We start from the raw sequence: 12,527 nt of genomic DNA on the forward strand, positions 1-12,527 counted from the left end.
AATGAAGTCATTCTGAACTCTTCTTCTGATGCTTGAGATGTAATTTGTTAATTTCTCCATCATGCAAATTTTAACCTTCTGATTTTCCAGCTTCAAGTACTACACCATGAGTCTACATACACTTGTAATTACTCCGTATTTCTTTCAATAGTTCCATATTTTTATTTTTTTGAAGCCCAAATAACATACTTTTAAAATGAGGTGACCAACTCAACAACTTCTTTCACTACAGGTGTTCACTGGTAGAACAGCATCAACTGTCTTAGTGCCTATAACTCTGGTTTCTTAAATTACAACTTTGAATCTAAGAAATATCAGATGAAGGGAAGAAAAACCCCAATTTTTCAGTCCTCCTCCTTTATACGATCCCACTTACTACTGTTGGTTCCCTGCTAATGAAATACCTGGTGTATTTTTGCAATCCTAGTGAATAAGGTACACACAAGCCTGGACGAGTTATATTTAGAGAAATTTATTAACATTATTGTGACAATTTAAAATAACAGAGAATTACTGCATGCTACTCATTCTGCCAAAACAAATTGATCAAATACATCAGAATATGTATCACACATTAATCTGCTGAATAAATTAATTCTGACAAATTCTATTCATTTTCATTTCAGTGATGTCTTTTTCTGTAATGTAGGCTATATGGTTTACAAAGGTAAATATAGCCTCATGCTGACAAATAATGAAATTTTTTTATGATGAGAAATATGTATGCAAACATAATGTTAACAAATGTCAAAGGAAAAATCAAATTGATACAAATGCAATAATTCTTTTTACTATTTTTAATTTTTCTCCCTTTCTCTTATTCTTATTGGCTTAGATACTACCAGTAAAATAGCATCATTATATGTGAAATAATTTGCCTTTGATTCTGGCAATAAAAGAAAGTTTTAATAGAAAATAATAATGAGGAAAGCAAGAAGAGTATATAAGTATATATGCCTTTCATTAAAAAATGTTTCTTACAATCATTGTATAAGATAGTTATATTCCTATAGACTGCAATAACACTGGTTACAAGCAACTGATTAAAATAATAGAATTATGTACAAACAAGTTATTTCCAAGGGCTGGAGACAAGTTGTTTTATGCATTTCACTCCCCAGAAAGCAATGCAGATGGCAAAAAAAATCTGAAAAACAAACAAACAAAACACACACACAAAGGAAAAACAATTAAAATTAAATCAATACTTTTGCTTAACTGAGTCAATATATCTTTCATGGCAAAAAAAGAAATTAAAACTTTAGACGATGTAATTATTCAACCTGAAGCTACTAATTGTTCACTGATAGAATTGAATCCAGCATAAGGCCCATTTGAAGACAGGAGTGGGAGTAAAATGTTTTGTTTTTGTGGGGCGTTTTTATACTTACAAATTTGGGTCATTTCTAGGGGGGGCTATGTAAGTTAGGTGTGAATGAAATAACTTTTTCTGGTCTTGTGGCATATAGCAAATTGTATTTTGTTAAATTACCTCAGTCTTTATAGTTTAACAGAATTTTGGAGAAAGAACATAGGAACAGTATTCAATAATCATTACTCTCTGAGGCAATGTGGTAGTGCATATTAAAACATCATCCTGGCCCTCACTGATGGCACAGCGGGTTAAAGCACAGCACTGAGAACCTAAAGCCACTTCCGCATGAGTTTGATTTCCACCTGCCCCAAAAGTGACCACATGGCGAGGCAGACCTCTCCTGACCCACCCGCTGCTCTCCTCAGCAGTGTACTTCGTCGATATGCCTGTTCAGCTCCCCACTCTGTCTCTGGTGAAGCCTCTCCCTGCCCCTGAGCCTCTGGCCTGTACCTCAGTTCTGTATGAACAAATATATAAATCTTTAAAAAAAAATTAAAAAAATTAAAAATTCATAAAAATGATAACAAAAAATTACAATGCCTCACTACAAAGAAGAAATTATCAGTAGGGCCCTCCCTGCTGGTGCAACTGGTCAAAGCGAACCACCAACAAGCTTGCAGCAGCCACAGCAGCACAAGTTCAATCCCCTGCCAGGGAGGTGACCCAAATGGTGTGGCAGACCTCTCCTGACACATCCACTGCTCCCCTCAGCAGTGTACTTCATGGATATTCCTGTTCTGCTCCCCACTCTGACTCTGGTGAATCCTCTCACTGACACTGCACTTCTGGCCTGAATCCTGGTTCTGTATGATAAATAAATAAATCTTAAAAAAAAAAAAAAAGAAGAAGAAAAAATTATCAGCAAAGGAATAAAAGATATAAAGAAGAAGAAGAAAAAAAAAAAATGAAAATTTAAGGACTTAAATAGAATAACTGAAATGAAAAGGTCCATTGATGGAATCAACAACTAAATCCAAGGGACATAGGAAGAATCAATGAACTGAAAGACAGAACAATGAAGATTACCCAATCTGAAACAACACAGAGAAAACAGATTTTAAAAATGAACAAAGATTCAAGGACTGTAGCTCTTTCTTTCTATACTACAGCTTCATTCAAAAAGTTCACATAGAACTTTTCATTCTACTTTTAATGCCCTGTATTTTATTTCTAACTCTAGTTTTTCAGTACCACATTCTTTATCCTTGGAAATATTTTCTTGCTCATTGTTATTTTCCCTAACTCTTTTGGATATGCTAAAGACAACCACTGAATTTAAAAGTAAATTACTATTATATATAAAAAAAAAAATCATCCTGGCCCTTTGTAGTGTCACAAGAGGTTAAACACAGCACTGTGAAGCTATCCACAGCCACTGCAGCATGAGTTTGATCCCTGGCCAAGGAGGTGACCCACATGGCACAGCAGACCGCTACCGTCTCACCCATTTCTCCCCTCACCAATGTATTTCAGTTCCTCACTTTGTCTCTGGTAAGTACCCTCACCCACTTTGTCTCTGGTAAATAGGCACCCCAGGCCTATACCCCAGCTCTTGTATGTATAGATAAATAAATCTTTAAAAAAAAATCACCCAACAGGAATTAGAGTTTGAACACTTCTTTCTACTGACTTACCATCTCAGTCCTTTCACCTTATCAGGTATGTAAAGGTACATGCAAAAATTCTCTTTAAATATGATAACTAAATCACTAGCAGCCACAGAGATTATTTTGTTTACTTTTTTGGTTTTGAGTATCACCACACATTTTCAGTAATTTACCAAAATTAGCTACATGAAACTCTTGATTTCTAATGATCCTCAGCATGAATGTACAGTTGCACATTTCTCACTATGAGTAAACAATGCCATAATACACATCTTCTACACTCCCTGAGATAGAAATCCAGGTACCATCAGAGCTTTCCTAACTCAATACTTTTCACTATGCTTACTATGCACCCAAATTAAGCTTTTATGCAGATGTCAACAACAATATTAACATTTGAAGCTGCCTTAGAAATCAACTATAATATATTTAAAGTCTGGTTTTGACTTTGTTTCTTTTTACTGTAATTCAAGAAAAAAAATGACCTTGTGATTTCTCATGATGATGTCAGGTAAAATAAAGTCATGATTGTAGAGTATTTGTGAAAACCTTCAGATCTATGTCATGAATTTTTCTATAAAGATGGATTAATGGTGACAGCGAGACTCCCAGAAAATAACTTTCAAGTGGGATAGAAATGATAAATCTACAATATCAGGACAGTTTAATTTGGATCTATAATAGTCACTGAACAACCAGTAGATATTTTATATTGTGCAAGGTACTGGAATCTGTGATGTATTTGGTAATAGAAGTTTTTATGGGGTTTGAATCTACTGTCCAGTGTCACAGGATTGTTTCCATGGGTGAAAGCTAGAGGGAATTATTTCAGTAAAACCTCTAAAACTGTATGTAAATTATTGTATGTCATGATTCTGCTCTTTTACACCCCTCCTCCCTCACTCAAACTTACATCGGGAGCCCCAGAAATGTTTAAAACTTCAAATATAGCAAGATAAGGAGAAGATTACAATATAATCCATGCATTTGTTGTTAATCCACCACCTCACAACCAAATCCTTCTAATTCTACAACTACGATTCAAGTCTTTTTTCCTGTAGGCCTTTACTTTACTGAATCAAATCACAGATCTTGCTTTTCTAATTATCTAAAATGTTTCTAGCTTCTTACCAAAGAATTCAATATTGCAGTTTGCCATTTTTTTTTTCTTTGTCCCTTGCCGCCAGACCCCTGTGTACTATCCCTGAAAATAAGAGTGGGGAAAAGTGATAGAACACAGGGACCCTGATTTGAATTCAGCTATAATGCTCAACATGAACCATGCTGAGGTGAGGCATTTCCTTAGGTGCTTTTACTAGATTCTGATGTTTAATTCTCATGACAAACCTGAAAGATAAATATACAGTTTGCTGATGAGGAAACAATCACTCTGATTCTATGTGATTTGCCATGAAATCAGAAGACTATTATACATCAGAGCCCAGGTGATGGTTTTCATTCACTATCCTGAAGAAAATCTACCTAAAACAAAACTGACTAAAAGTCAGTTCAATGAATATTAATATCAATATTAAATTATTTTCTTCTGTTAAGTATCACCTGCTCTTGCCTGGTGATTTCAGAGTAACTGCCAGGATTTGGAAGTTTTATACATTCATAATTTTAAACATAACACTGGAATTTTTGTGCATAATGAAGTCCACATTGGTATAGGGTCAAACTAATGTATGACCCTGCAATGTTTACCCAGTTTCATTAGAAAACAGTTAAGTAGGAAAAGATAGATTTTCTCTTTCTTTTATATATGACTGTGTAGTAGTGTCTAAGTATATATTTTATATACTTAATTAAAATGGTTTCAACAATCGATAAAAAGTGATTATTGCAGTCATTTCACTTGAATTTTCTCTGATGTCCAGTCTTCTCTTATTTATTTTTTATTATGCTATTCATGAAGACACAGCTAATCAGAATGAATGTTATCATTTGCGATAACATCTCACAAACACATTACATAACCAACTGCTAAAATCAAGACAAGACAGGGATGTTAACACTCAGGCTAGTAAAAGAATAAAAGGCAAGCATAGCAGGTTTGTTTCTTTTGCTTGCAACTTCCTTCTCTATAGATATGATATTTCTTGATATGTACAAAATCAGTGAACAATTGTTTTATCCTAGGTCTGTAAAGCCCCATGATTTTAACAGCTGGATGCAAAATATGAAACAGAGGAAGTAAACTTTTGGTGTCAAGCTCTCCTTGCGCTAACACATCATTAGTGGCCTTTGTCTTCAGGCTATTTCCTTGACTTCCCAGGGCCCTTGACTCTGATGCCTGAACTCTGGCCTGTACAGATGCTCTCCACATTTCCTGCACCCCTTTACAAAAAGCTCATCAACTGGCAGGTGGCTAATCTGAGCTACTAATCCATATTAAACACCAGTGGGGACTGATGTGTTACTCTGCTGCCCTTCTTACTTATTCTGTGCTTTTAACAGGTCTCATTAAAAGTGGCCCTTGTTCTTTATTTAAATTTTATTTTAAGGTTTATTTGAGAAGTGGGGTACAGGCCAGAAGTGAGGGAGAATGAGAGGATCACCAAAGACAGAGTGGGCAGCAGAACAGGCAGATTGACAAAGTACACTGCTGAGGGGAGCAGCGGGTGAGACAGGAGAGGTCTGCCACACCATGTGGGTCAGCTCCCTGGCCAGGGATCAAACTCATGCTGTATTGGCTATGGATAGCTTCAGAGTATACCAAAAGGCCAAAAGTGGCTTATCTTATGAGTATCAAGCATTTAATCTTAAAGGAGAGAGAATAGTATCAGAAGAGCATTTGTGTGTATATGGCATCTCCTCAAATTGTTAGTACTCAAATTACAGAGCTAGTGTGCTGTTCTTACATTTCTGTGGTTTGGATTCACCTATTATATGTAAATGATCTGGTGCAAAAGATCATTGTTTTTTTGAATAAAAAATAATACTCTGAGCACAAGGTCATTTCTGTTATAACTAGCGATATCCAACATTGATGGAGGTGATAGTTGAAATTATTTTGCTGTTATATAGACTTGCAAGTAAAATGAAAGCTTTAAAATACTATCAAAATCAATCACAAGATTAAGAAAATCTTTGAAATGCTAAATCTCTAAAAAGTTGAATGAACAAGTAGATAAACTGAGACATTTTGTAAATGATGGATAAAGTTACCTGCCAAATTCTACCTTGCTAAGGAAGAAACTATATATTTTAAATATGAAATAGCATTTCTATGAAGATTTGAGATACTTCCAAAAAATTGAGAAAATAACCATTTTTTTCATTGTATATTTTTCCATTAAACTTAGACTTCTGTACTGATTTCCTGAAATTAATATATTTATATCTATAACAACTCTACCTGTAAACATAAGAGTACCTTTTTACCTAAAAAATTTCTTTCTCTAACTTTGATAACATAAAATTCCAATTATCTGGTTATCCAACCACAAAACCAACAGTTTGTTTTAAGGGAAATACAGTAAACATACAGATGTTTTTACTAAATTATTTGTGGAATATATAAAATAAATTACTTGTTAATATAGTTTTATATCATATATATCAGATCACTGTCTGTTCTACGTATAAGAACTTAAAAAAGAGATCCAGGGCCCTCCCAAGTGGCACAGTGGTTTAAAGTCCAGCACTAAGAAGCTAAAGCCATTTCAGCATGAGTTTGATCCCTGCCCCAGAGGTGACCCACATGGCGCAGCAGACCTCTCCTGACCCGCCCACTGCTCCCCTCAGCAATGTACTTCCTCAGTCAGCCTGTTCTGCTCCCACTCTGTCTCTGGTGAATCCTCTTACCGCCCCTGCACACTGGCCTGTACCCCAGTTCTGTATGCATAAATAAATAAATCTTAAAAAAAGAAAAACCCAAGCTGAATTGCTACAAATCATCTTCCTTTCCTATGCATGCAAGGGAACAAATAAATACTAACAGCTAGAGTAGAACTGGAGCCAAAAGTACTCAAGTTCCTGAAATGAAAACATCCGAAAGTTATTAGGTAATGACACATTTCCCTGAGAATTTTGCAGAAGCAAAGCTTAATAAACGCCAACACGAAGAAATTGAGAATTATCAATTTTATTCCCAGTACATTCTACACATGATAAAATGAGTCATATGTAGACATACAAAAATCTTAAGAGATATTATTTCTAGACATTGACCTATTACCTACAAATCTTCTATTTTCTCATGATTATTTCTGTATCTTTCCAGAGCAGATATAATCAGTTATTTTAATGTGATTTTATAAACACTGATAAATACTTAGACTTTAAATCATACATTATCAATTAAGTTAGCTTTAATATAACGTTCTCAACTGGCAATACAATATAAAAAATTAACATGAATGCTCAGGTGATAAAATGCCTTTATTGAAAAGAATATTTTTCTCAATCATTAAATATCTTCTCATTTTTAAAAAGTAAAAGTGTACTAAACATAACCTAATCATATATTTAAAGAAAACAAAGAAAATAATCACTAGGGCAAGCTTTTAGAGTAATTTGGCTGAACTCTGAAAACTGACAAATCAGATATTTCACTGCTTAACTACTCAGTGGGGGGCAAAGTAACCTTATAATCATAATGACAAAAAAGGGCCAAGTTAGTTTAGACAACAAAAGCAGAAGCTTTCAGTGTAACTGTTTCTTCAGTTCCCCAGAGATGATTACCTCTTTTTATACATAACAATTTACTCACTTCTAAAAGTCTAAACTGCTCAAGAAAGTGTGTATGCTTTCAACAATTCTATGGAATATATACATCTAGACCACATTTGAACTATCAGGATAACATTTGAAAACCATAAATATCAGCAAGAAGATTATAGATCACTTAGAGGTTTCCAAGTCCTACCTACATTTCAGAATATATCTGAAGACAGTTGGCAAGAATTAGCTACCGTGCATGCAAACCCATCTGGTCGAAATTTTATAAACCATAATTAGCATAAAGTGAAAATAGATGCTACATTTCTCAAAAACATCTGTGAACTTTTTCAATTTTGAATACAAAGCTACAAGTAAAGCATATTTATAGAGATATAACTTTAAAACTTAACAATACTATCAACCTTCCTTCTAAAATTATGGCCATTCAGTAGTATGTATCTTAAAATCACCTTTGATTACTTATGCCATTCTAGACTTTCTTTATATACAGTGATATATCTTTAATTTTTATCCTAGAAAATTTCTAAATATAAACTCTTACTATATAGGTTTCATTCTCAATTTTTCTGACATTAGTTTTTTTTTTTTTTTTTTAATTTGAAGTTTGTAAAGTGGGCAGTTATAAGTGCCCAATTTACCAGTTAATACACAGAGGAAAAGTGAAGAGATAACCAAAGTTGACTGAAATAAGCTATACTGATTGCATGGACAGAAAATGTGCCTTGTCAAAACTGAATTCTAATTGTCTAAGTCCTTAATGTTACAGAAGAATAAGACTTTAAAAATCCTTTTTTTTTTTTTTTTTAAATTACAGGAGAGGAAACTATATAGAATCATGGGAAAGAATTTGCAATAAGGCTGAATTGGTAATGAATCAAGTGTCACTGGTGACAATAAGTCTTAGGGTAAATGTTGAAAATTCTATTGGGCAAATTAGTAATTTATTTTATGGAATGGGTCATTTTGTATACATGTTTTTCCTTTTATACTCACACTCTATGTTTTATGGATATGAGACAGAAATTTAAATCAGGGGAAAGAAAAAAAATAAGTATTAGTTTTAAAAGTTTGGAATAAGAGAAAAATAAATAGGGCACTCAGTGAATGTTAACAAATTCAACTGTGCTGAGACTTTTAATATATTAAAATTAGTGATGGAAAAAGCCACTGAAAACAACTTGAGCACTTGTCCTAAAGATGATTACTTTCCTTTTCTGAAGTTATCACATAATTCAGTGAATTTAAAAATACATTAATTAAATTTCATTTTTTTTTTACTTTTCTTTTTCCACAAGTATTCTAACTAAAACTTGCAATAAGACTTCACTTAATTTCCCTAGGTATGCCTTATACTGGCACAAAATTTTTATTTCCCATTAAAACTGAAATTTTTGAATAAAATATAGACCAAAAGTCTCCTCATTGAACTCTGTAACGCTGAAAAACTGATATTTAATCTAAAATTCAACTCACAACACCATTCTAGTATCTTTTTATTTATGACTACTGAAACTTAAAACATATCCATTTTAAAATCAGGATTTTATTTCAACAAAAATGATGAAGAAAAACATTCAGTCTTCATTTACCCAAATGTCATTTTTGTGGTAAATGAGTGGCAAACCCTATCAAGTAACTCCATCACAATAGCACACTGGTTTTCAGTGTATCCTAAGTGCCAGAGCCAGCTCCTGGCAACTCTCTGACATAAATTGAGGGCCTAGGTCATCTCTATTGGATAGCAATTTTTAATACATGTATAGAAAAATCTGGAAGAATATGAGTTTCCAAATGCAGAATCTATTTGACATTGCAAGTCCAGAATTGTTAAAAAATTCTTTGTACTTGCCTGCTTTATCTAGGAAACAAAATAAGTATCTTTGAGAATAAGTTCTTGTTTAGGGAGAAAAATGCCATGTTTACAGAAATAATAGTGATGCCTGGTTTTAAAAACAGGGCCGTATATCATGGAAAGATAGGTTTTGAAAAGATCCCTTTGTATTGTTTTCACTTGTGTCAAATGGATGATTGGAGGCCCAGTAAATGGGAACCTCCCAGAGTAGGCTAAACACAAGGCCAGCAACCCACATATGGCTTGCAGCTTGGGGGATTTCTCTCAATGTTCTGCCAGAGATGGGACTGCCCAAATGGTTTCTCGCGTAAGTCCTAAGTCATAAACTGTATCCTACTAGGCCAGCCATGCCAGAACTGGGCCCAAGGGTATATGAAGTCTTGGCTGATGGGAAACAATGACTGCTTCCTAAGGAAGCCACAGCTGCTTTCCTGAGAGACACCCCAGATGCCTGAGCTTCCCCTTACTTTCCATTTTTGACTACCTGTTCTGGCAACAGTTGCAACAGACGGGGAGGCCCGCAGCAGGCACCCAGCTGTTTCCAATAAGCCTTGGCAGTGTAGGTACTGATTACATAAACACTGCAAACATTCAAAGAGCATATTTCCCTGCTTTTACGCTATAAAAAAGGTGTGAGTCTAAACCAACGTTCTACATCTAATTTACTGCAAATGATGATGATGATGATAAAAATGATGGTGATATTCATGATAATGGCTTTAATTATGAGAGAAAAATTATAAAAGAAATATGATATGAAGTCCTGGGAATGAACTCAAATTATACAGAGAGAATTAGAAAGATGTGAAATTTCCATCCTTCAGGATTAAGAATATATATTTTTTCTCTATGAAATAGTGAGGTTAAGATGTGTATTTAATTCACTTCTAGGTTTTCTCATAACCCAGGGAAAAACAATCAAATGTTGCATTAATAATTTGGATTATAACACATTTCCCTTTTCATTTACATATATTCAAAAATATTATTTTAAGCTTTTGATATATGCGAAATATCAAGTATATTAATAAAATGTTACATAAGGCCCTTTTGCTTTTATTAACAGCAGATCCAAAAATCTAGAGGTGCTCCTTTACATTCTAATTAAGAATAATTTTAAAGGCAAAGCTTGCATGTGGACCATATCTGAGGCACACAGAGGGATCAAAACAGGAGAGGGAAGAGCACAAGGGAATATGGTGATGGTTTACAGGTGATGTGGTGGAGGCAAATTAGGGGGTCCACACCTGAGGGGAGAAATCAAATAGCATATAAAATGAGCAGTGGTGTAAAAAAAAAAGTTGGACAAAAAAGATCAATGTTAAATATAATCAAAAATATACTTATTAATCTGATATTTGAAAATAAAGATTCTGCCTCATTTGTAGGTTTATGATCTTTTAATGTTTTCTTTGATATATTAGATCAAGAATCTATATAAACATTGTAAGAACTGCATTGGAGGTTCAGTAATCTATATTTCCAGATGACTGTTCAATTTCCTGTATAACAAAGGGATGTTCCTGTCACAAAGAACAGAATTATATTTAACATTTTCCAAGGTTTTCACTTATTTTTATCTCAATGTTTTCCAAAAATGATCTTTATACTATGCCAATTCTTTTCACTAAATCTATTGCTTTGCCCTAATATTCTTTCCTTCAAGGTGATAAATTCTTTGACATGAATTTTAAATTGGTTTCCTTCAAAGAATAAATGCATTTAATAAAATCAGCAGAGGGAGCATTTTTCTAGTAGTCCTTGAAAAAATAGTTTTGGACAAAGTAATCAACGATCAAATAAAAAAAAATAAGTTACTATGAGGAAATCGGAATATCATGGGTAAGTTAGTGACTAGACTAATAATGATATATCTTATACACATTGTGGTTACTTTAGGATATAAATTCACCTGAATCAACTTAGCACTCTAGACAATGAGTAATATCAGATTGCCCCAACTTCATATAAAGTATATTTTCCTTCAGAAAGTTTCTTAGCTTCCTAAATTTTTCACAAGATTATTGACTCAAAGGGATAAAATATGAAGTCCTATAATGATATAAGATTGATAAAAATAAAAAAAAAAGCATGCTACATTCTCTGACTAAAAAGATTCCGCAAACTCAAAGTGAACATAGTGTGAAAAATAAGGAGGCACAGATTGTAAGTAGAATTTGGAATGTTTTAGCAATGGCAGCTCTTTCTCACTGCTGGTGATGTTAAATGATGCTTTTAGAGCGCTCCTGTCCACCTGCAACTATGCACTCTCTCCCTTCCTCCCTTTACCTGGCCTTTTAAAACACAGAACAAACAAATAAATGATGCTTTCAAAACTATGAATATATAGTTGTTGCTGAGAAAATATTAACTTCATGGATTTGTTTAACTTCTTTAACAAGTTCTGGAAGTTTTCTTATTTCTTTCAATAAGTTCTCTTTCCTGTCCTCTTCTGGGATACACATTATCCTTTTGCTACTTTTGCTGATGGAGTAAGGTCGTTCTCAAGGTACATCTTCATTTTTCTTTTTACATCTCATTTTTCTGTCTTCCTTTACCTGGGCCCTCTGTGTATTACTATGTTTAAGGTCACTGATTTGATATCCCCATTAGTCTATTTTGATTCCATAGCTTTCTTAGAATTTTAAAATCTCACTTACGGAGATTTCTACATCCTGAATCGATTATTTCTTTTACTTAAAACTTTGATGTCTACCTTCTGTTCACTAATTTTATTTATGAGGCTCATTCATTCAATTTTCTCATGGTTGTATGTTTTGAATAACTTTTTGGATTAATCTTGTATCTCTCTGTCTCTCTGTTTTCTTTATCTTTTTAATAGCATTTTGTAACTCTTATAAGAGACAAATTCTCCTCTGTTTTTTGTGATTAGAATCCAGAGCATTTTTCTCTCGTTGGTTTCCATATTTCCTTGAGATCTCAAGTTACCATATTTTATTTAATTTTTATCTGTATATTTTTGCTTTAATTTTCCATATTAATA

General features: G+C 33.6%; 1 protein-coding gene across 1 annotated transcript in view; it reads right to left on the reverse strand.

The window, feature by feature from the left end:
* Window positions 1–493: 493 nt before the first annotated feature.
* AGMO (alkylglycerol monooxygenase) overlaps window positions 494–12,527 on the reverse strand; it is a 284,977-nt gene continuing 272,943 nt past the window's right edge. The window contains exon 14 of the mRNA XM_004676735.2: window positions 494–1,147. Within this exon, the coding sequence (XP_004676792.1) occupies window positions 1,073–1,147 (75 nt within the window). The 3' untranslated portion in view covers window positions 494–1,072. The remainder of the gene's footprint in view (window positions 1,148–12,527) is intronic.

Source organism: Condylura cristata, unplaced genomic scaffold (genome assembly GCF_000260355.1).
Source record: "Condylura cristata isolate star-nosed mole 26May11 unplaced genomic scaffold, ConCri1.0 scaffold00005, whole genome shotgun sequence".
NCBI lineage: Eukaryota > Metazoa > Chordata > Mammalia > Eulipotyphla > Talpidae > Condylura > Condylura cristata.